This window comes from Dendrobates tinctorius, unplaced genomic scaffold, assembly GCF_039654945.1.
Source record: "Dendrobates tinctorius isolate UK_male_01 unplaced genomic scaffold, ASM3965494v1 ptg000065l, whole genome shotgun sequence".
NCBI lineage: Eukaryota > Metazoa > Chordata > Amphibia > Anura > Dendrobatidae > Dendrobates > Dendrobates tinctorius.
Genome location: NW_027361733.1, coordinates 24,258,745 through 24,284,107, shown reverse-complemented (window position 1 = coordinate 24,284,107; position 25,363 = coordinate 24,258,745). Strand labels below are relative to the sequence as shown.

General features: G+C 46.9%; 1 protein-coding gene across 2 annotated transcripts in view; it reads right to left on the bottom strand.

The window, feature by feature from the left end:
* The window catches only part of TPX2 (TPX2 microtubule nucleation factor), a 30,275-nt gene extending 11,902 nt beyond the window's left edge, over window positions 1-18,373 (bottom strand). For both annotated transcript variants that reach the window (XM_073580749.1, XM_073580750.1), the window contains exons 1-4: window positions 18,221-18,373; window positions 2,809-2,968; window positions 2,586-2,675; window positions 985-1,054 (exon numbers count right to left, since the gene is read on the bottom strand). In XM_073580749.1, coding sequence (XP_073436850.1) covers window positions 985-1,054; window positions 2,586-2,675; window positions 2,809-2,908 — 260 coding nt within the window. In that variant the 5' untranslated portion in view covers window positions 2,909-2,968; window positions 18,221-18,373. The remainder of the gene's footprint in view (window positions 1-984; window positions 1,055-2,585; window positions 2,676-2,808; window positions 2,969-18,220) is intronic.
* Between the last annotated feature and the right edge of the window lie 6,990 nt (window positions 18,374-25,363).

Genomic DNA, 25,363 nt, shown 5'->3' with positions numbered 1-25,363 from the left:
GCAACTTTGCAGGATGCGTTTTTTCTCCAAAACGGCGCATTGCGACATACGTCACACGACGCTTGTGTGAAAGTAGCCTAACTCTTACTTGTGCCATGGGAGAGGCGTAAAGGGCCATGATACGCAACAACATTTTGCTACCCAATCCGATTTTTGGGAGCATCGCCGCCAGGAAGTCCCATCCCACCCCATCAAACGCTTTCTCCATATCTATAGATACTTGGCTGGACGGGACTTCCCGGGAACGCACCCTGTTTATGATTTAAATAGTTTTGATAGTGTTGTCTCTTGCTTCCCTTCCAAGGACATATCCCACCTGATCTTTATGTATCATATTTGGTACTAGGGGTTGCAGCCTCATAGCAGTCATCTTGGAGTACATCTTGAGATCAATGTTGATTTAAGCAAGTTATTTTATATTCACTGTAATTAACATGTTAATATTGAGTATAATTAACGTCAGCCTATTGGTTCAGCCCGCCACAGCATTCACCATCTCTAATGTGGCCCCTCAGGAAAATTGATTGTTCACCCTTGAACTAAAATGTTTAAATATGCTGACTGCAAGCCGAGGTGCAGAGATAGACTGAGCACTTCTAAAACTTTTTAAAGGGAATCTGTCACCAGGCTTTTGCCATGTAATCTGAGAGCAGCCTGATGTAGGGACAGAGACCCAGATTCCAGTAATGTGTCACTTACTGGGCTATTCACAGATACAGTCCCTGCTTTATCTGGTAAAGATCTACCAGTTCTCTGAATGCTGCGCGCTGTATAACCCACACCACTGATAGGCAGAAAGCTGGCAATGCACCTGGAGGTCTACATAGCAGATTTACCAGTCCTCTACTGATTTTCCTGCTGATAACAGAATATTTAGCAAAACTACAGCAATTAGCCCAGCAAGTGACATACCACTGAAATCCAGGTCTCTGCCTCTATTACGCCATTTTCAAGTTAGGTGATATGCATTTTTCCAGTCATTACCTTCTGCTCTGTGGAGTCTTCTGGTGTTTCTTAGCATCTCTTGGGTTACTGCAGCTGACAGCACTCTGCTCTAAAACAGAAAAAAAAAAAAAAAAAAATAATGATTAAGATACAAGAAGTACAGATTGATTAGGCTGGAAACCTCTTATGTACTTTTAGGGCAATCTCTGAGTAGGGTACAATCTAGCTGCACTTGTAATTTGAAAGGCCATCTACAGTACCCAAAATGCCAAATCAGCCTCTCATATAGGGTATGTCAACCTCATGGTGTCTACCGAAGGGCGCGCCAATTAAGTACCGTATTTTCCGCTTTGTAAGATGCACTTTTTTCCCCCCAAACTTCGGGGGAAAATGGGGGTGCGTCTTACAAAGAGGATATACATTACCGGGTGCAGGCCGCAGGGGTGTCCGGCGGCGCTGTGGGTGTCTCCGGGTGCCCAGCCGTGTCTCCGGTTCCAATCCCGGGGCTCTGGCGACATTTCGCGACAGGCCAGAGCCCCGGGACTCCCTCTGTTTTGGGCTCCGGCAATATGGCGGCCGCCGCCGGGGGGCGGCGCATGCGCTGATGGTGATCTCGGGACTGAGAGCTCGAGAGATAAGATTTCAGCGAGATCTGTCCCGAGATCACCATCAGCGCATGCGCCGCCCCCCGGCGGTAGCAGTCATTGCCGGAGCCCAAGACAGAGGGAACCGAGAGGGAGCCCCGGGGCTCTGGCCTGTCGCAAAATGTCGCCAGAGCCCCGGGATTGGAACCGGAGACACCCACAGCGCCGACGGACACCCGGTAAATGTGGGCTGAGCCCCTGGCAGCAGCACGAGCCCCCCCCCCCCTGCAGCGCGCGGCACATCGGAGCACCTTCTCATCCCTTCCTGCGGCCTGCAGTATCACCCCACTCCTGCCTCCTCCAGCAGCGACCCTGGGACCCCACTTCACCGCAGTCACCACCCCCGGTAAGCAATAAGACACCTGCATTATAAGAGGCACCACCATTTTATTAAAAAAACGTTTTTTTCCTATTTTTCTCCTCAAATTTTTGGTGCGTCTTATAATCCGGAGCGTCTTATAAAGCGAAAAATACGGTATATCCTATTAGAACACTAAACCGCAACAAGCAGGTCCTGTACTGGCCGACTACATTTACATGGACACCAACTACTACAACTGGAAGTGCTGTCACTATATGGGCTCTGTACTCATCCAATATAAGGGAAACTAGTTGTCCCCTGTATTACAGCAGCTAGGCTGGGCTACTGGCCAGTCTGGCAACAAGATTGCTAATAGTTTTTAACTACAAACTGTAGAATTGTGGCAAGTAGTATATGTAGTCAGCAAGACCACCAGTGTATGTACACAGTGACCCCACCAGCAGAATAGTGAGTGCAGCTCTGGAGTATAATACAGGATGTAACTCAGGATCAGTACAGGATAAGTAATGTATGTACACAGTGACTCCACCAGCAGAATAGTGAGTGTAGCTCTGGAGTATAATACAGGATGTAACACAGGATCAGTACAGGATAAGTAATGTACATAGACTGAATTCTCAGTGTAAATACTTAAATTAGCTGTAATATGCTCAAAACGCACTTCCCAGTATTACCTGCTTCTGCCGAAATTGGGTCCCCAGAGGCAGAACTCACTCTATTCTGATCTGATGCTGGCGGCACGTTCTCGCCGTCAGTCACTTGATCTGCAGCACAATAAAAATTTGCTCTTGTCAGTCAGTTCACCCTTATTTGTTTAACAGGCGACAGTCCCGGTTTTAATTGCCTACAAAACCCGGGAGCAGGCTGGAATTCAGTGGAGTGACTTTCCACACTCACCGAACCAGGAATCTGCATTTTGATCATCATCGTGGATGGTACCAAAGTTGATATATGTTGAAGGAGCATCATAAGAGTAGCTTTCTGGTAAGCCCGACATGACCTGCTCCTCCCCCGATAAGTCTTCTTGGAATCAGTAGCGCTGTATTAGACTATTACCCTTGATGGTAAACGGGAAAAAAAAAAAAAAGAAAGTTAAAACGCAATACTAAACACCCATATAATGGTCTCTCCATAGAGTAAAGGGGTCTAGAGTGACAGAAAAGCATCCAGATACAGTGGGGCAAAAAAGTATTTAGTCAGTCAGCAATAGTGCAAGTTCCACCACTTAAAAAGATGAGAGGCGTCTGTAATTTACATCATAGGTAGACCTCAACTATGGGAGACAAACTGAGAAAAAAAAATCCAGAAAATCACATTGTCTGTTTTTGTTTCATTTTATTTGCATATTATGGTGGAAAATAAGTATTTGGTCAGAAACAAAATTTCATCTCAATACTTTGTGATATATCCTTTGTTGGCAATGACAGAGGTCAAACGTTTTCTGTAAGTCTTCACAAGGTTGCCACACACTGTTGTTGGTATGTTGGCCCATTCCTCCATGCAGATCTCCTCTAGAGCAGTGATGTTTTTGGCTTTTCGCTTGGCAACACGGACTTTCAACTCCCTCCAAAGGTTTTCTATAGGGTTGAGATCTGGAGACTGGCTAGGCCACTCCAGTACCTTGAAGTGCTTCTTACGAAGCCACTCCTTCGTTGCCCTGGCGGTGTGCTTTGGATCATTGTCATGTTGAAAGACCCAGCCACGTTTCATCTTCAATGCCCTTGCTGATGGAAGGAGGTTTGCACTCAAAATCTCACGATACATGGCCCCATTCATTCTTTCATGTACCCGGATCAGTCTTCCTGGCCCCTTTGCAGAGAAACAGCCCCAAAGCATGATGTTTCCACCACCATGCTTTACAGTAGGTATGGTGTTTGATGGATGCAACTCAGTATTCTTTTTCCTCCAAACACGACAAGTTGTGTTTCTACCAAACAGTTCCAGTTTGGTTTCATCAGACCATAGGACATTCTCCCAAAACTCCTCTGGATCATCCAAATGCTCTCTAGCAAACTTCAGACGGGCCCGGACATGTACAGGCTTAAGCAGTGGGACACGTCTGGCACTGCAGGATCTGAGTCCATGGTGGCGTAGTGTGTTACTTATGGTAGGCCTTGTTACATTGGTCCCAGCTCTCTGCAGTTCATTCACTAGGTCCCCCCACGTGGTTCTGGGATTTTTGCTCACCGTTCTTGTGATCATTCTGACCCCACGGGGTGGGATTTTGCATGGAGCACCAGATCGAGGGAGATTATCAGTGGTCTTGTATGTCTTCCATTTTCTAATTATTGCTCCCACAGTTGATTTCTTCAATCCAAGCTGGTTGGCTATTGCAGATTCAGTCTTCCCAGCCTGGTGCAGGGCTACAATTTTGTTTCTGGTGTCCTTTGACAGTTCTTTGGTCTTCACCATAGTGGAGTTTGGAGTCAGACTGTTTGAGGGTGTGCACAGGTGTCTTTTTATACTGATAACAAGTTTAAACAGGTGCCATTACTACAGGTAATGAGTGGAGGAAAGAGGAGACTCTTAAAGAAGAAGTTACAGGTCTGTGAGAGCCAGAAATCTTGATTGCTTGTTTCTGACCAAATACTTATTTTCCACCATAATATGCAAATAAAATGAAAAAAAAACCAGACAATGTGATTTTCTGGATTTTTTTTTCTCAGTTTGTCTCCCATAGTTGAGGTCTACCTATGATGTAAATTACAGACGCCTCTCATCTTTTTAAGTGGTGGAACTTGCACTATTGCTGACTGACTAAATACTTTTTTTCCCCACTGTACTTTCCAATAAGAAACAATCCTACAGCTAGTCACTCCAGGTGAACTCTGCATTTCAAACTACGAGCCCCACTCAATCCCAACCTTTTTTAACCCCTTCACGACCTTTGACGCGACATAGGCGTCATGAAAAGTCGTGCCAAAACGACCCATAGCGTCATGACTTTAAAGTCCCCCTGCGGGTCGGGTGACCGGGGTCACTGAAAGGTCACCCGACCCGCAGATACAGAGGGCTTTGTTCTTCACCACAGGGGGCGTGGCTTCGCCCCCACGTGGCTACGATCGCTCTGATTGGCTGTTAAAAGTGAAACAGCCAATTAGAGCGATAGTAATATTTCATCAATGACAATTGATGAAATATTACAATCCAGCCATGGCCGATGCTGTAGTAGCATCGGACATGGCTGGAGACAGTGATCCGACACCCCCCCCCCCACCGACTCACAGGGCCGATCGGCCCCCCGATACCGACTGACGCCGCCATCATCTGCTCCCCTCCCCCTTCTCTAGGCTCCCCCCCTTGGTACCTCCGATGTCCCTCTTCTGCTCCCGATGTCCCGCGGTCCTGCTTCATGGGCGCCGCCATCTTGGAAAATGGCGGGCGCATGCACAGTGCGCCCGCCGGCTGCAGATTCATTCTATTTTGATCACCGAGTTTATCACAGTGATCAGAAGAGATTGACAAGTAAATAAACCCCCCGTTAATCACCCTCATAGGCAGGAACAACTAATAAAATAAAGAAATTATTTTTATTTTTCCATTAGGGTTAGGGTTGGAAAGAGGGTTAGGACTAGGGATGTGTTGGGATTAGGGCTGGAGTTAGAATTGAGGGGTTTCCAATGTTTAGGCACATCAGGGGGTCTCCAAACGCGACAGTGCAACCATTGATTCCAGCCAATTTTGCATTCAAAAATTCAAACGGTGCTCCCTCCCTTCCAAGCCCCGATGTGTGCCCAAAAAGTGGTTTACCCCAACATATGGGGTATCAGCGCACTCAGGAAAAATTGCACAACAACTTTGGTGGTCTGAGGCTAGTTTCACACTAGCGTTTTTGAGCGCAGCGACGGCCTGCGCACGGCCGCCGCTAAGCCCCGCCCCCTGCCGCGCCTCCTCCGGTAGCTCCGCCTACCGGCGCATGACGCTGCATGCGCCCCCTATCTTTATCACTGGGGGCGCAGGCCGTGCGCAGTATGCGTTTGGCGGCGCATGCGCCTTTTTGACGGTGCACCGGCGCAACCAAACAGCAGCAGGTTGCGTTTGGCACAGGTCGGGGCACCGTCAAAAGGACGCATGCGCCGCCAAACGCATACTGCGCACGGCCTGCGCCCCCAGTGATAAAGATAGGGGACGCAGGGCGCATGCAGCGTCATGCGCTGGTAGGCGGAGCTACCGGAGGAGGCGGGGCTTAGCGGCGGCCTTCGCTGCACTCAAAAACGCTAGTGTGAAACTAGCCTAATTTCTCCTGTTTCCCTTGGGAAAATAAAAGATTGGGGGCAAAAAAAATTATTTGATTTTTTTATTTTCACAGCTTTGCGTTATAAACTTCTGTGAAGCACTTGGGGGTTCAAAGTGCTCACCACACATCTAGATAAGTTCCTTGTGGGGTCTAGTTTCCAAAATGGGGTCACGTGTGTGTGCGGGGGGGGTTCCACAGTTTAGGTACATCAGGGGCTCTGCAAATGTAACATGACGCCCGCAGACCTTTCCATCAAAGTCAGCATTTCATAATGTCACTACTTCCCTTCCAAGCCCCGACGTGTGCCCAAACAGTGGTCCCCCCCCACATATGGGGTACCAGCGTAGTCAGGACAAACTGGACAACAACTTTTGGGGTCCAGTTTCTCCTGGTACCCTTGTGAAAATAAAAAATTGCGCACTAAAAAATTTTTTGAGGAAAAAAACTTTTTTCTTTTCACGGCACTGCGTTATAATCTTTTGTGAAGCACTTGGGGGTTCAGCGTGCTCACTATGCATCTAGATAAGTTCCTTAGGGGGTCTAGTTTCCAAAATGGGGTCATTTGTGGGGGAGCTCCAATGTTTAGGCACACAGGGGCTCTCCAAACACAACATGGTGTCTGCTAACGATTAGAGCCAATTTTCTTTTCAAAAAGTCAAACAGCGCTCCTTCCCTTCAGAGCCCTGCCGTGCGCCCAAACACTGGTTCCCACCCACATATGGGGTATCGGTGTACTCAGAACAAATTGCACAACAACTTTTGTGGTCCAATTTCTCCTGTAACCCTTGTGAAAATAAAAAAAAAAATAGCGTGCTAAAAAATTATTTTTGAGGAAAATGATTTTATATTTTCACTGCTCTGCATTATAAACTTCTGTGAAGCACCTGGGGGTTCAAAGTGCTCACCACACATCTAGATACCGTATTTTTCGCTTTATAAGACGCACCACAAATTTTGAGGAGAAAAATAGGAAAAAACTTTTTTTTTAATAAAATGGTGGTGCCTCTTATAATCCAGGTGTCTTTGCGGGGTCCCAGGGTCGCTGCTGGAGGAGGCAGGAGTGGGGTGATACTGCAGGCCGCAGGAAGGGATGAGAGGGTGCTCCGATGTGCAGCACGCTGCCAGGGGGGCTCGTGCTGCTACCAGTGCTGAAATCTCATCCCTCGAGATCTCAGTCCCGAGATCACAATCAGCGCATGCGCCGTGCCCGGCCGCCATATTACTGGAGCCAGCCAATACAGAGGGAACCGAGAGGGAGCCCCGGGGCTCTGGCCTGTCGCAAAATGTCAGCAGAGCCCTGGGATGGGAACCGGAGACACGGCTGGGGACCCGGTGACACCCACAGCACCGCCAGACACCCGATAAGGTATACCCTCTTTGTAAGACGCACACCCATTCCCCAACCCCCCCCCCCCCCCCCAAGTTTGGGGGAAAAAAATTGCGTCTTACAAAGCGGGAAAATACGGTAAGTTCCATAAGGGGTCTAGTTTCCAAAGTGGTGCTACTTGTGGGGGGATTTCACTGTTTAGGCACACAGGGGCTCTCCAAACGCGACATGGTGTCCGATAACGATTGGAGCTAATCTTCCATTCAAAAAGTCAAATAGCGCTCCTTCCCTTCCGGACCCTGCCGTGTGCCCAAACAGTGGTTTATGACCACATATGAGGTATCGGTGTACTCAGGAGAAATTGCCCAACAAATTGTAGGATCCATTTTATCCTGTTGCCCATGTGAAAATGAAAAAAACTGAGGCTAAAAGAAAATTTTTGTTGTAAAAATTAAAAATGTCCATTTTTTCTTTCCACGTTGCTTTAGTTCCTGTGAAACACCTGAAGGGTTAATAATCTTCTTGAATGTAGTTTTGAGTAGCTTGAGGGGTGCAGTTTTTAGAATGGTGTCACTTTTGGGTATTTTCTGCCATATAGACCCCTCAAAGTGACTTCAAATGTGAGGTGGTCCCTAAAAAAAATGGTTTTGTAAATTGTTGTAAAAATGAGAAATCGCTGGTCAACTTTTAACCCTTATAACTTCCTAACAAAAAAAAAAAAAAAAAAAAATATTGTTTCCAAAGTTGTGCTGATGTAAAGTAGACATGTGGGAAATGTTATTTAGTAACCACTTTGTGTGTCACATAACTCTCTGGTTTAACAGAATAAAAAGTCAAAATTTGAAAATTTTCTAAATTTTTGCCAAATTTCTGATTTTTTCACAAATAAACGCAAAAATTATCGACCTAAAACTACCACTAACATGAAGCCCAATATGTTACGAAAAAACAATCTCAGAATCGCTAGGATCCGTTGAAGCGTTCCGGAGTTATTACCGCATAAAGGGACACTGGTCAGAATTGCAAAAAATGGCCAGGTCATTAAGGTCAACGTTAAGGTCATGAAGGGGTTAAAGTACCTCTTCATCACCAATTCATACACATATCCAGCACTCAACTCCCTATTCCCCATCATTTGCTGCTGGTGCACTAGTGTCTCTTACCTCCCCCCTACACGGTCTTCATTTCATTCCTTTTAATACATAGTTTTGTGACTCCCCACTAGGAGTCTGAATACAGTACCACAAGTATGTCCCCAGGTTTCAGCCAATATATTCCTGACCCTACACAAATGCAGAATTCCTAGCCTAGCACCTGACTCTGAAAGTGTATAATACAATGCAGTACTTTTCATGATAAGCTTCCAGCCTTTCTACTGAACAGGTCCATTGCAAGCACCTGGTGGACTTAGGCAGCTGCTGTGGCCCTCAGGAGCCCTTAGGGTGTGTGCAGACGCTGCGGAATCCGCTGCCGATGAATCCGCACGGATTTTGCAAAAACCGCAGGTCAAAAGACCTGAGGATTATCTGCGGTTTTGCCTGCAGTTTGGTCCTGCGGATTCACCATCTCCACAATGGTGGAGATAGGAACCCGCAGCGGATTCCGCAGAAAGAATTGACATGTCAAATTCTTTCTGCGGTTTCAAAACCGCAGCAAATCCGCGCGGATTTTTCCGCAACGTCTACACAGCGGGTTTTTTTTACCATTCATTTGAATGGTACTGTACACCGCAGCTAAAACTGCTGCAAGTCCGCAGCGGCCAAACCCGCTGCGGAAACGCAGCGGAATCCGCAGCGTGTGCACATACCCTTACTGCCCAGGTTTCAGTTTGCAACATTTCCCATACATACACAGTGATGTGCATGTTATGTATGGAGCAGAGTGTGCGCCATACAGTTTGGCTACAGAATAGTCTAGCTAGCTTCATCCTCAGCAGTTTAACCTCTTAGTTGCTGCATTCAATTGTTGCAGTGGCAAGAGGTTGGACACTGAGGATTGGAAGGTCTCTTCTGATAACATCAACCATCTGCCGCAATATGCCTGAAGGCTGCCAATGGCATTATGTTGGGGTCCTCCAGTAGGTCCACTCCATCCACTTCTCTCCTCCCCCATGTCTGTAAACCAATAAAGCCCAATCTGTGCATCTTAGGAGATCAGCATGTTACAGAGGTTGTCCACTTTCAGACAATGTTCAGCTCTGGCTGAGGTTTGATAAGCAACAAACTACGCTGTACTCGCCTTCCCCGGGTCCACCGGCAATTCTCAGCTGCTGCTCCAGGTGTCCGGCAGTCAATAAGTGAGCTCAGCGGCTCTGCCAGTGTAGACAGGATGGTCCCCTTCAGAGCCGCGGAGCTCAATGAAAAAAAAAAATATATGTACATTAGAGTGACCGCAAAAAATCGATGTCGGAATTTTGTCCGTCTGGACCCCACAAAACGATTCCCCTTTCCAGATATTGAGATAGACAAAATTTGAGCTCGATCAAACGACGTTAACCCGTGCCGCTCGTCGCTCAAAGTTTGAAAAAATCCAAATTGAGGTATTTTAAGATTTAGGTATTTTGCATAGTCTGTTAAGACTATAAAGAATGTGACAACAACATTGCAGAAATAGCCCTGACCAAATTTTCGAACCATTTTTGGTATTTGAATGCAGAGTTGGTGGGATTATCGTTTTTTGATCCCACCATTACAGACAATGAAAAGTTGTTAATGGCTAATAAATTGCTCAGTAGCACAGATGAACCATCAGAGCACGCTAGGGTTGTAAATCCAAAAGTTAGGAAAGAAAAATTAAAAGAGGTAGGAAGTAACCGACTTTAACGACCTTCTGACAAAAGATGAAGAACAAAGCAATATGTCCTGCAAGTTGTAAGCAAATGCCGAGCATTATATTCTGACGTTTCAAAAACTACTTTAACAAAAGCTCTAGAATAGATTAGATAACTATGTAAAATTATCAACTCATGTAGGTTAGCGTGCTCTGATGGTTCATCTGTGCTACTGAGCAATTTATTAGCCATTAACAACTTTTCATTGTCTGTAATGGTGGGATCAAAAAACGATAATCCCACCAACTCTGCATTCAAATACCACAAATGGTTCGAAAATTTGGTCAGGGCTATTTCTGCAATGTTGTTGTCACATTCTTTATAGTCTAACAGACTATGCAAAATACCTAAATCTTAAAATACCTCAATTTGGATTTTTTCAAACTTTGAGCGGCACGGGTTAACGTCGTTTGATCGAGCTCAAATTTTGGCTCTCTCAATATCTGGAAAGGGAAATCGTTTTGTGGGGTCCAGACGAACAAGATTCTGAAATTTTTTCCCCCCCATATGAGATCCGGTCACCCTAATGTACATACACCGCATATACTATATTTAGTTATAGCTTTTGGAATGCAAGAAAAAAAAAAAAAAAGCAGAGGGGAACTACTGGGACTCTCTAACCCGTTCGCATACACCTGGAGCTGGTCCTAACATGTAAAGCACCACTGTAGTGTTTTTTGGCTTTCTTTCACCACTGGGGTAGTGTTTCTAACCCAAGGTCCCTGCTCCTATTCTTATACTTACATGCAGCCAACTTCACTTTTTTCAGCATAGCTGTAGTCCCGTGGTGCCATATTGTGACTCACTGGAAGTCAGAAGCAATGGTGACAAGCTCTCAATGCAAATCTAAGAGAGCCAGAACCATGCTCTTATAGACTTGCATTGAAAAGTGACCGCCAGCTCTTTACAGCAAACACTGAAGTGATCCGGTAGGTCACAAACTGCTGGAGACTAACAAGAGCAGCGGTGATCGAAGGTGAAGATGGCAGCAGGCGAGTACAATACCTGGGTCAGGGACCTTAGATTAAAAGCACCACTCCAGCCTTGCAATAAAAAAAAATAAACTGCTGGAGTGATGCTTTAAAGGGGTTGTCCAGTACTAGAATCCCTTCTCAATCTGAAGGTTTGCCCCCATCAAAATAAGAATACTTATACTCACCTGTGGTGCCAATCCAGCGATGTCGGCATTCTCGTCTCAGGGCTTACGTGCGGTTGGCAAGTCATGTGAGCCCTTTGCCCAATCAACGTTGGCGGGTACGGACTGGGGCTGAAATTCAGTCCTGGCATTTGAAATCAAACAGGCCCATGTTGTCCCCGTCCCCAAGTACCAGATGGGATACATTACTACTAATATTACCCTGGATGGAGGAAAGCAAGATTTTCTACAAGACCAATATTTCTAATAATACCCATGTCCTGCTGGGGTAAGTGACGGAGTCAGCGACTTTGTGCTCCGTCACAACTCTTAACCCCTACATGACCAAGCCTATTTTGACCTTAATGACCAGGCCATTTTTTGCAATTCTGACCAGTGTCCCTTTATGAGGTAATAACTCAGGAACGCTTCAACGGATCCTAGCGATTCTGAGATTGTTTTTTCGTGACATATTGGGCTTCATGTTAGTGGTAAATTTAGGTTGATAATTTTTGTGTTTATTTGTCAAAAAATCAGAAATTTGGTGAAAATTTAGAAAATTTTGCAATTTTCAAATTTTGAATTTTTATTCTGTTAAACCAGAGAGTTAGGTGACACAAAATAGCTAATAAATAACATTTCCCAAATGTCTACTTTACATCAGCACAATTTTGGAAACAAAATTTTTTTTGTTAGGAAGTTATAAGGGTTAAAAGTTGACCAGCGATTTCTCATTTTTACAATAAAATTTACAAAACCATTTTTTTTAGGGACCACCTCACATTTGAAGTCACTTTGAGGGGTCTATATGGCAGAAAATACCCAAAAGTTACACCATTCTAAAAACTGCACCCCTCAAGCTACATTCAAGAAGATTATTAACCCTTCAGGTGTTTCACAGGAACTAAAGCAATGTGGAAAGAAAAAATGGACATTTTAATTTTTCCAACAAAAATTTTATTTTAGCATCAATTTTTTCATTTTCACATGGGAAACAGGATAAAATGGATCCTAAAATTTGTTGGGCAATTTCTCCTGAGTACAACGATACCTCATATGTGGTCATAAACCACTGTTTGGGCGCACGGCACGGCTCAGAAGGGAAGGAGCGCCATTTGACTTTTTGAATGGAAAATATGCTGGAATATTTAGCGGTTGCCATGTCGTGTTTGGAGAGCCCCTGTGTGCATAAACATTGGAGCTCCTCCACAAGTGACCCCATTTTGGAAACTAGACCCCCCAAGGAACTTATCTAGATGAATAGTGATCACTTTGAACCCCCAGGTACTTCACAAATTGATCTGTAAAAAAAAAAAAAAAAAACACACTTTTTTTTTCACAAAAATGTTCTTTTAGCCTCAGTTTTTTCATTTTCACATGGGCAACAGGATAAAATGGATCCTAAAATTTGTTGAGCAATTTCTCCTGAGTGCACAGATACCTCATACGTGGTCATAAACCACTGTTTGGGTGCACGGCAGGGCCCGGAAGGGAAGGAGCGCCATTTGACTTTTTGAATGGAAAATTAGCTCCAATCGTTATCGGACACCATGTCGCATTTGGAGAGCCCCTGTGCACCTAAACATTGGAGCTCCCCCACAAGTGACCCCATTTTGGAAACTAGACCCCCTAAGGAACTTATCTAGACGTGTAGGGAGCACTTTGAACCCCCAAGTGCTTCACAAAAGTTTATAACACAGAGCAGTGAAAATAAAAAATAATTTTTTTTCCTCAAAAATGATTTTTAGCACACTATTTTTAATTTTCACAAGGCTAACAGGAGAAATTGGACCACAAATCTTGTTGTCCAGTTTGTCCTGAGTACGCTGGTACCCCATATGTGGGGGGGAACCACTGTTTGGGCACACGGCAGGGCTCAGAAGGGAAGGAGCGCCATTTGACTTTTTGAAATGCAAATTACTTCCAGCGGACACCATGTCGTGTTTGGAGAGCCCCTGTGTGCCTAAACATTGGAGCTCCCCCACAAATGACCCCATTTTGGAAACTAGACCCCCTAAGGAACTTATCTAGATGTGTAGTGAGCACCGTGAACCCTCAAGTGCTTCACAAAAGTTTATGACGCAGAGCCGTGAAAATAAAAAAAAAAAATTTTTCCCTCAAAAAATTATTTTTTAGTGCGCAATTTTTTATTTTCACAAGGGTATCAGGATAAATTAGACCCCAAAAGTTGTTGTCCAGTTTGTCCTGAGTACGCTGATACCTCATATGTGGGTGGGGACCACTGTTTGGGTACACGTCGGGGCTCGGAAGGGAAGTAGTGACATTATGAAATGCTGACTTTGATGGAATGGTCTGCGGGCATCATGTTACATTTGCAGAACCCCTGATGTACCTAAACTGTGGAACCCCCCCACAAGTGACCCCATTTTGGAAACTAGACCCCCCAAGGAACTTATCTAGATGTGTGGTGAGCACCTTGAACCCCCAAGTGCTTCACAGAAGTTTATAACGCAGAGACGTGAAAATAAAAAATATTTTTTTTTTCCTAAAAAAAAAAATGATTTTTAGCCAGCAATTTTTTTTTTCCACAAGGGTAGCAGGATAAATTGGACCCCAAAAGTTGTTGTACAGTTTGTCCTGAGTACGCTGGTGCCCCATATATGGGGGGGGGGGGGGGGGGGGAACTATTGTTTGGGCACACGTAAGGGCTCGGAATGGAAGTAGTGGCGTTTTGAAATGCAGACTTTGATGGAATGGTCTGCGGTCATTACGTTTGCAGAGCCCCTGATGTGCCTAAACAATAGAAACCCCCCACAAGTGACCCCATTTTGGAAACTAGACCTTCCAAGTAACTTATCTAGATGCCTGGTGAGCACTTTGGACCCCCAAGTGCTTCACAGAAGTTTATAACGCAGAGACGTGAAAATTAAAAAAAAAATTTTTTCCACAAAAAAATTTTTTTAGCCCCCAATTTTTTATTTTCTCAAGGGTACCAGGAGAAATTAGACCCCCAAAGTTGTTGTGCAATTTTTCCTGAGTACGCTGATACCCCATATGTTGGGGTAAACCACTGTTTGGGCACACGTCGGGGCTTGGAAGGGAGGAAGCACCGTTTAACTTTTTGAACGCAAAATTGGCTGGAATCAATGGTTGCACCATGTCGCGTTTGGTGACCCCCTGATGTGCCTAAACAGTGGAAACCCCTCAATTCTAACTCCAGCCCTAACCCCAATTCCAGCCCTAACCCCAATTCCAACCCTAACCCCAATTCCAACCCTAACCCCAATTCCAACCCTAACCCCAATTCCAACCCTAACCCCAATTCCAACCCTAACCCCAATTCCAACCCTAACCCCAATTCCAACCCTAACCCCCTTTCCAACCCTAACCCTAATGGAAAAATAAAAATATTTTCTTTATTTTATTAGTTCTGCCTACCTATGGGGGTGACAATCGGGGGGTTTATTTACTTTTTCTTTCATTTTGATCACTGTGAGAGTGATCAAAATGAAAGAATGGAATCTGCAGCCGGCAGATTCGGGCGGGCGCACTGCGCATGCGCCCGCCATTTTCAAAGATGGCGGCGCCCATCATCCGGACCCGATGAACACCGGGAGGGACGGGGGGGACTCAGGAGGTACCGGGGGGGTGAGGGGGGATCGGAGGCTGGCGGGGAGCAGAGGGAATGGGAGGGGGGGCAGATAATGACAGCGGCGGCAGATCGCCGCTGTCATTCAGTTACGGGGGGGCGATCGCCGGTGGGGGGTGGAATCGGTGTCTCCAGCCATGTCCGATGCTACAGCAGCGTCGGACATGGCTGGATTGTAATATTTCATCAATTTTCATTGATGAAATATTACTATCGCTCTGATTGGCTGTTTCACTTTTAACAGCCAATCAGAGCGATTGTAGCCACGAGGGGGCGAAGCCACGCCCCCTGTGGTGAATTACAAAGCCCCCTGTATCTGCGGGTCGGGTGACCTTTCAGTGACCCCGGTCACCCGACCCGCAGGGGGGCTTTGAAGTCATGACGCCACATAGGCGTCACTGGTCAGATTTGAACCAGGTTTCATGACGCCTATGTGGCGTCATTGGTTGTGAAGGGGTTAACAGTATGGGTGTCTTGAGAACACCGTTTCTATTAACGCAGCAGACAAGGCAGCACACGACCAGACAGGCGCTTCTGACATTTGCAAGAATTGCCAGATGGACAGTGCAGCCCTGAGCGTTGGCGTCAATCTCCCTGCATTCAGACGGATTGAACATTAACATGAAGTGAGGACTGCGGCTGCTCTTGGATTTCCTATTCATGTTCGATTTGTCTGAAGGTGGGGACAGTAACGCCGGAGATGATTAGGCACAGAGCTCCCGTGACATAACCGCATATGGGCCCTGATACCGCAAGTGCTGACATCACAGGAACAGCACTAGAGGTGATTAAAAGTGATTGTAAGGGGGAAACCATTAAGATCGAGAAGGGGTCGTCCTAGTAGTGGACAACCCCTTTAACTTCGCTTGTTCTTACATAATGTTTCAGTCACTGTTTTCAGTTCAAGTTTGTCACAGAACTTTCTTAGAATCCCTATATCGCTCGTGTTACCTGCGTCTCATCTCCAGAATCCGACCTTTTCTCACATTTGAAACTGCAAAAACTCTTACTGTTGCTCTTATTCTCTTCTGTACTGATGAAACTCTCTACTGATTAGTCTCCCTAAACTCTCCCCTCTCCAATCCATCCTGAATGCTGCAGACATGTCCAGCTACTTCACCGATGCCTCTACCTTGTGCCAGTCATTACACTGGTTACCCATCTGCTATAGAATACAATACAAACTTATCACTGTTATCCACAAAGCTTTCCACAGTTCTGCACCACTGTACATCTCCTCCCTTATCTCTGTCCATAACCCTACCCTGGCTCTCCATTCTGCAACTGATCCAAGACCAACATCCTCCATAATCCAAACCTACAAATTCCAGCCAAGACTTCTCTCGTGCTGCACCAGTTTACTGGAATGCACTACCCCACACAAGCTGATTGATATGAAGCCCCCACAATTGTATGCATGCTGTAAAAACAAATCCCTTTTGAAGGGAACCTGTCAGGTCTCCCATGGCCTCCAACCCAGCAGCAATCACTTATTTAAGAGTAAATTCCCTGCCCAACAAGCCCTGTATAAATTTTTAGGTAAAAATTAGGTTTAAAGAAGCATTTATATCGTCCGCATTTCCAATGCTAAAGAGGGCTTTGCCTCGTCGATGGGGAGTTACTTGCCCTAGACTCGTCTGCCTTCTTTCCATGTTATCACGTCCCTGTGGGCATCATCACTGCTCATGCAAATGTGGCACTCATTCCGGCAGCGTCACTAGCTTAGGTGTGCGCTTCCCGGCATTAGTGATGCGCATTGTGCATGACTGGAGGCCATCTTCTGAACTTCCAGACATGCGCAGTGCACAGCTCTGAAGCTGGAGAATTGTACACCCAGCTCCTGAGGTGCAGAAGATGGCCTCCGGTCACACGCAGTACGCCTGGCTGCAGAGGTGCAGTGGCGCTGCCAAAATTTCCAGCACCTGTGCGCGAGATTCGTAGAGGCTGGCGATGACGACAGCTCCTGCAAATTATGTTATCACGCCCAGATGGGAGTGATAACATGGAAAAAGGGCTGAATCGTATGGGGGACACCAACACCCCCGGGACTAGTCAAAGTCCTCATTAGCTTAGGAAACAGGGACAACACAATTTTTTTTTTTTTTTTAAACCTCATTTGTACGGAAAAACGTTATACAAGGCTGGAAAGGCAAGAAATTTACTCAAACAAGCTGCTGGGTTGACGGGGATGATGGACCAGGCTGGTCCATCGCCTCATTTATCCATCTCTTCCTTTTTCTGCGGTATCCGGTCCCTCCTGCTCATCTGTCTCCATATCCTCCTTGCACCCAATAGCACTTGGTGGCTGTACCTAGATCCTGGCTGGTGACCGGACCATGCAGCTTAGGCTGGGGTCACACTGTCTGCTAACGCTGCCATTGCCCCCCCCCCCCATATGCGGCGCATCGCCACGCATGTTGTAAAGCATCATGCGTTCGCGATGTGCCGTCATTCAGTGACGGAGCTTCGGACGTGGGCTGCAGTGTCTGAGGCTCCGTCACCGCTAGCGCAGATGAACCATCAGCGCTAGCGGTATAGCATAACACACATCGCGCTACGCTATAGTGTTAACGTAGCCCGTCACGCTATGCGTTGAATGGCCTGTTAACGCAATGTGAACCTGGCCTTATTCAAACTGCCCTGTTTAGTGTAATGACGGACAAACCACACGACAGGCACTTTTTACCTATTAGGTCCTTCGCTTCCATAGATTGTAGCTTGTGACCAGGACCCCCTCTCTTATTCATGACCCCTTTTAACAATTAATCCCCTCCTTCCAAGACACCACTAGAAAATAAATAATTTCATCTCCATCCACAAATTCTAACCCCCCAACCCACAAGGGCTCTATAACCCTGCAAACAGCCCCACATGGGCATCATACTTACACCTTGTGCCACCTCCTCCCCCAAAAACCTCATAACTGCCAGAACCCCAGGGACCCTCAGTTTAGCCCCTATCCCCATTCATACATCACCTGTTAGTCACCCCCAAAGCAGAGGTACTATGCCTTCTCCCCAGAAGTTGGAGCTTTTTAACGCCCCCTTACATCAGCGCCTTCCCATAATGTCGCACCCTGCGTCTGTATGTAACACAATGGCTCGTCCTCAGTGATAGCCCCGGTACTGCCCCCATTGTCGTTACACGCTCCCCCAGGCCCTGTTACCCACCGGCTCCGGCGCTTGCCCGGTCTCAGCAGCTTCACAACGCCCCAGCTGCTGTCGGTGACCAGCCCGCACGTTATCAATTTGAAACAACTCGCACATTCCAAACTGACCAATCAGAGCTGTCCCACGTCAGTGCCTGTTCTGATTGGATCGTCAAATAGAGAGTCAAGATGCTGTGGAATCCTGGGAAATGGAGTAACTGGGTAGATGTACAGTAGCTGCTGAGACCCAGGAATAAACTACACGTCCCATAATGCACTGTGATCGTGTCGCGGCGCTTTGTGAAACTCTCAGCAAAGCGTAGTATGAGATGAGCTGAGGCTGCGCAGTGTTATGTAATAAAACACTCGTCATGTACACAAGACACAAACACACCTCGGCTGCTGCAGAACCTCTTTAAGAAGAGCACTTGACTGTTTGCTGCAGATCTTTCTACACCAAAAACCAGACTGCAGTCAGGAAAAACGCGTAAATACACAGTGATTACTTGTGTGAAAGACGTGACGTGGGAGAAATGATTTGATGGATGAAATCCGCAGATTTCAGAAATGTCATTCACTTTGCTGGTACCGGACAGTGCAGCAGTTTCAAAAAATAGCACTGAAAAAAACGTACCAAAATTGCAGTGTGAACAAGCACGAAGGAGAATCATCCCAATGTCTGTCTTTTCTGAAGTGTGTACCATAAGGTCCTGCAGCATCAGATGTGTGTAGTATGAGGTTGTTTAGCAGCCAAGGAAATTAAGATGTTCTGCAGCAGACAAAGTGCAAGTGCTAAGGTTCTCCAACAGCTATGCTGTGCGTTATGAGGTTCTGCAGCAGCCAATGTGCGAGTACTGAGGTCCTTCAACAGCTGTCGTGTGTAGTATGAGGTTCTGCAGCATCTGAGGTGTTTGTTATGAGGTTCTGCAAAAGCTGTGGTGTTTGTTATAAAGTTCTGCAGCAGCCAAGGTGCAAGTTCTGGGGTTCTGCAGCAGCTGTGGTGTGCGTTATGAGGTTCTGCAGCTGCTGTGGTGTGCGTTATGAGGTTCTGCAGCAGCTGTGGTGTGCGTTATGAGGCTCTGCAGTAGCCGTTGTGTGCGTTATGAGGTTCAGCAGTAGCCGTTGTGTGTGTTATGACGTTCTGCAGCAGCTGTGGTGTGAGTTATGACGTTCTGCAGTAGTTGTCGTGTTCATAATGAGATTCTGCAGCAGCTGTGGTGTGCGTTATAAGGTTCTGCGGGAGCTGTGGTGTGCGTTATAATATTCTGCAGCAGCCGTAGTGTGTATTATGAGGTTCTGCAGCAGCTGTGGTGTGCGTTATAAGGTTCTGCAGCAGCCGTGGTGTGCATTATGAGGTTCTGCAGTAGCCGTTGTGTGCGTTATGACGTTCTGCAGCAGCTGTGGTGTGAGTTATGACATTCTGCAGTAGTTGTCGTGTTCATAATGAGATTCTGCAGCAGCTGTGGTGTGCGTTATAAGGTTCTTCGGGAGCTGTGGTGTGCGTTATAATATTCTGCAGCAGCCGTAGTGTGTATTATGAGGTTCTGCAGCAGCTGTGGTGTGCGTTATAAGGTTCTGCAGCAGCCGTGGTGTGCATTATGAGGTTCTGCAGCAGCCGTGGTGTGCGTTATGAGGTTCTGCAGCAGCTGTGGTGTGCATTATAAGGTTCTGCAGCAGCTGTGGTGTGCTTTATGAGGTTCTGCAGCAGCTGTAGTGTGTGTTATGAGGTTCTGCAGCAGCTGTGGTGTGAGTTATGAGGTTCAGCAGTAGCCGTTGTGTGCGTTATGAGGTTCTGCAGCAGCCGTGGTGTGCGTTATGAGGTTCTGCAGCAGCTGTAGTGTGCGTTATGAGGTTCTGCAGCAGCCGTGGTGTGTGTTATGAGGTTCTGCAGCAGCTGTGGTGTGAGTTATGAGGTTCTGCAGCAGCTTTGGTGTGCGTTATGAGGTTCTGCAGCAGCTGTGGTGTGAGTTATGAGGTTCAGCAGTAGTTGTCATGTTCATTATGAGATTCTGTAGCAGCTGTGGTGGTGTGCGTTATAAGGTACTGCAGCAGCTGTGGTGTGCGTTATGAGGTTCTGCAGCAGCTGTGGTGTGTGTTATGAAGTTCTGCAGCAGCTGTAGTGTGCGTTATGAGGTTCTGCAGCAGCCGTGGTGTGCGTTATGAGGTTCTGCAGCAGCTGTGGTGTGAGTTATGAGGTTCTGCAGCAGCTTTGGTGTGCGTTATGAGGTTCTGCAGCAGCTGTGGTGTGAGTTATGAGGTTCAGCAGTAGTTGTCATGTTCATTATGAGATTCTGTAGCAGCTGTGGTGGTGTGCGTTATAAGGTACTGCAGCAGCTGTGGTGTGCGTTATGAGGTTCTGCAGCAGCTGTGGTGTGCGTTATAAGGTTCTGCAGCAGCTGTGGTGTGCTTTATGAGGTTCTGCAGCAGCTGTAGTGTGCGTTATGAGGTTCTGCAGCAGCTGTGGTGTGCGCTATGAGGTTCTGCAGCAGCTGTGGTGTGAGTTATGAGGTTCAGCAGTAGCCGTTGTGTGCGTTATGAGGTTCTGCAGCAGCCGTGGTGTGCGTTATGAGGTTCTGCAGCAGCTGTAGTGTGCGTTATGAGGTTCAGCAGTAGCCGTTGTGTGCATTATGAGGTTCTGCAGCAGCCGTGGTGTGCGTTATGAGGTTCTGCAGCAGCTGTAGTGTGCGTTATGAGGTTCTGCAGCAGCTGTGGTGTGCGTTATGAGGTTCTGCAGCAGCTGTGGTGTGAGTTATGAGGTTCTGCAGCAGCTTTGGTGTGCGTTATGAGGTTCTGCAGCAGCTGTGGTGTGAGTTATGAGGTTCAGCAGTAGTTGTCATGTTCATTTTGAGATTCTGTAGCAGCTGTGGTGGTGTGCGTTATAAGGTTCTGCAGCAGCTGTGGTGTGAGTTATGAGGTTCAGCAGTAGCCGTTGTGTGCGTTATGAGGTTCTGCAGCAGCCGTGGTGTGCGTTATGAGGTTCTGCAGCAGCCGTAGTGTGCATTATGAGGTTCTGCAGCAGCTGTGGTGTGCGTTATAAGGTTCTGCAGCAGCCGTGGTGTGCATTATGAGGTTCTGCAGCAGCCGTGGTGTGCGTTATGAGGTTCTGCAGCAGCTGTGGTGTGCATTATAAGGTTCTGCAGCAGCTGTGGTGTGCTTTATGAGGTTCTGCAGCAGCTGTGGTGTGTTATGAGGTTCTGCAGCAGCTGTGGTGTGAGTTATGAGGTTCAGCAGTAGCCGTTGTGTGCGTTATGAGGTTCTGCAGCAGCCGTGGTGTGCGTTATGAGGTTCTGCAGCAGCTGTACTGTGCGTTATGTGGTCCATCAGTAGCCTTTGTGTGCATTATGAGGTTCTGCAGCAGCCGTGGTGTGCGTTATGAGGTTCTGCAGCAGCTGTAGTGTGCGTTATGAGGTTCTGCAGCAGCCGTGGTGTGTGTTATGAGGTTCTGCAGCAGCTGTGGTGTGAGTTATGAGGTTCTGCAGCAGCTTTGGTGTGCGTTATGAGGTTCTGCAGCAGCTGTGGTGTGAGTTATGAGGTTCAGCAGTAGTTGTCATGTTCATTATGAGATTCTGTAGCAGCTGTGGTGGTGTGCGTTATAAGGTACTGCAGCAGCTGTGGTGTGCGTTATGAGGTTCTGCAGCAGCTGTGGTGTGTGTTATGCGGTTCTGCAGCAGCTGTAGTGTGCGTTATGAGGTTCAGCAGTAGCCGTTGTGTGCATTATGAGGTTCTGCAGCAGCCGTGGTGTGCGTTATGAGGTTCTGCAGCAGCTGTAGTGTGCATTATGAGGTTCTGCAGCAGCTGTGGTGTTAGTTATGAGGTTCTGCAGCAGCTTTGGTGTGCGTTATGAGGTTCTGCAGCAGCTGTGGTGTGAGTTATGAGGTTCAGCAGTAGTTGTCATGTTCATTATGAGATTCTGTAGCAGCTGTGGTGGTGTGCGTTATAAGGTACTGCAGCAGCTGTGGTGTGCGTTATGAGGTTCTGCAGCAGCTGTGGTGTGCGTTATAAGGTTCTGCAGCAGCTGTGGTGTGCTTTATGAGGTTCTGCAACAGCTGTAGTGTGCGTTATGAGGTTCTGCAGCAGCTGTGGTGTGCGTTATGAGGTTATGCAGCAGCTGTGGTGTGAGTTATGAGGTTCAGCAGTAGCCGTTGTGTGAGTTATGAGGTTCTGCAGCAGCTTTGGTGTGCATTATGAGGTTCTGCAGCAGCTGTGGTGTGAGTTATGAGGTTCAGCAGTAGCCGTTGTGTGCGTTATGAGGTTCTGCAGCAGCCGTGGTGTGCGTTATGAGGTTCTGCAGCAGCTGTAGTGTGCGTTATGAGGTTCAGCAGTAGCCGTTGTGTGCATTATGAGGTTCTGCAGCAGCTGTGGTGTGCGTTATGAGGTTCTGCAGCAGCTGTAGTGTGCTTTATGAGGTTCTGCAGCAGCCGTGGTGTGCGTTATGAGATTCTGCAGCAGCTGTGGTGTGAGTTATGAGGTTCTGCAGCAGCTTTGGTGTGCGTTATGAGGTTCTGCAGCAGCTGTGGTGTGAGTTATGAGGTTCAGCAGTAGTTTTCATGTTCATTATGAGATTCTGTAGCAGCTGTGGTGGTGTGCGTTATAAGGTACTGCAGCAGCTGTGGTGTGCGTTATGAGGTTTTGCAGCAGCTGTGGTGTGCGTTATAAGGTTCTGCAGCAGCTGTGGTGTGCTTTATGAGGTTCTGCAGCAGCTGTAGTATGAGTTATGAGGTTCTGCAGCAGCTGTGGTGTGCGTTATGAGGTTCTGCAGCAGCTGTGGTGTGAGTTATGAGGTTCAGCAGTAGCCGTTGTGTGAGTTATGAGGTTCTGCAGCAGCTGTGGTGTGCGTTATGAGGTTATGCAGCAGCTGTGGTGTGAGTTATGAGGTTCAGCAGTAGCCGTTGTGTGAGTTATGAGGTTCTGCAGCAGCTTTGGTGTGCGTTATAAGGTTCTGCAGCAGCTGTGGTGTGAGTTATGAGGTTCAGCAGTAGCCGTTGTGTGCGTTATGAGGTTCTGCAGCAGCCGTGGTGTGCGTTATGAGGTTCTGCAGCAGCTGTAGTGTGCGTTATGAGGTTCAGCAGTAGCCGTTGTGTGCATTATGAGGTTCTGCAGCAGCTGTGGTGTGCGTTATGAGGTTCTGCAGCAGCTGTAGTGTGCGTTATGAGGTTCTGCAGCAGCCGTGGTGTGCGTTATGAGGTTCTGCAGCAGCTGTGGTGTGAGTTATGAGGTTCTGCAGCAGCTTTGGTGTGCGTTATGAGGTTCTGCAGCAGCTGTGGTGTGAGTTATGAGGTTCAGCAGTAGTTTTCATGTTCATTATGAGATTCTGTAGCAGCTGTGGTGGTGTGCGTTATAAGGTACTGCAGCAGCTGTGGTGTGCGTTATGAGGTTCTGCAGCAGCTGTGGTGTGCGTTATAAGGTTCTGCAGCAGCTGTGGTGTGCTTTATGAGGTTCTGCAGCAGCTGTAGTATGCGTTATGAGGTTCTGCAGCAGCTGTGGTGTGCGTTATGAGGTTCTGCAGCAGCTGTGGTGTGAGTTATGAGTTTCAGCAGTAGCCGTTGTGTGAGTTATGAGGTTCTGCAGCAGCTTTGGTGTGCGTTATGAGGTTCTGCAGCAGCTGTGGTGTGAGTTATGAGGTTCAGCAGTAGTTGTCATGTGAGTTATGAGATTCTGTAGCAGCTGTGGTGGTGTGCGTTATAAGGTACTGCAGCAGCTGTGGTGTGCGTTATAAGGTTCTGCAGCAGCTGTGGTGTGCTTTATGAGGTTCTGCAGCAGCTGTAGTGTGCGTTATGAGGTTCTGCAGCAGCTGTGGTGTGCGTTATGAGGTTCTGCAGCAGATGTGGTGTGAGTTATGAGGTTCAGCAGTAGCCGTTGTGTGCGTTATGAGGTTCTGCAGCAGCCGTGGTGTGCGTTATGAGGTTCTGCAGCAGCTGTTGTGTGCGTTATGAGGTTCAGCAGTAGCCGTTGTGTGCATTATGAGGTTCTGCAGCAGCTGTGGTGTGCGTTATGAGGTTCTGCAGCAGCTGTAGTGTGCGTTATGAGGTTCTGCAGCAGCCGTGGTGTGCGTTATGAGGTTCTGCAGCAGCTGTGGTGTGAGTTATGAGGTTCTGCAGCAGCTTTGGTGTGCGTTATGAGGTTCTGCAGCAGCTGTGGTGTGAGTTATGAGGTTCAGCAGTAGTTGTCATGTTCATTATGAGATTCTGTAGCAGCTGTGGTGGTGTGCGTTATAAGGTACTGCAGCAGCTGTGGTGTGCGTTATGAGGTTCTGCAGCAGCTGTGGTGTGCGTTATGAGGTTCTGCAGCAGCTGTAGTGTGCGTTATGAGGTTCTGCAGCAGCCGTGGTGTGCGTTATGAGGTTCTGCAGCAGCTGTGGTGTGAGTTATATTAAATGTAAGGGTTGGGGGTCACTTGGGTAATAGTGATCACAAATTAGTAAGTTTCATGTATCCTTTAATAAGATGTGTAGTAGAGGGGTTACAAGGACACTAAACTTCAGGAAAGCAAATTTCCAACGGATGAGAGATGATCTTGGTGCAATTAACTGGGACGATATCCTGAGACATAAAAATACACAAAGAAAATGGGAGACGTTTATTAGCATCCTGAATAGGACCTGTGCACAATATATACCATATGGGAATAAACATGCTAGAAATAGGAGGAAACCACTATGGCTAAATAGAGCTGTAAGGGGTGCAATAAGAGATAAAAATAAAGCATTTAGAGAATTAAAGCAAGTAGGTAGTGATGAGGCATTAACTAAATACAGAAGATTAAATAAATTCTGTAAAAAGCAAATCAAAACAGCAAAGATTGAGACAGAGAGTCTCATTGCCAGAGAAAGTAAAAATAATCCCAAAATATTCTTTAACTACATAAATAGTAAGAAGCTAAAAAATGATAGTGTTGGCCCCCTTAAAAATAGTCTGGGTGAAATGGTGGAGGAGGATCAGGAAAAAGCCAATATGCTAAATGACTTTTTTCAACAGTATTTACACAAGAAAATCCCATGACGGATAACATGATTAGGGATGAAAATTGTCCATTAAATGTCACCTGCTTAACCCAGCAGGAAGTACGGCGGCGTCTAAAAATCACTAAAATTGACAAATCCCCAGGCCCGGATGGGATACACCCCCGAGTACTGCAGGAATTAAGCACAGTCATAGATAGACCATTA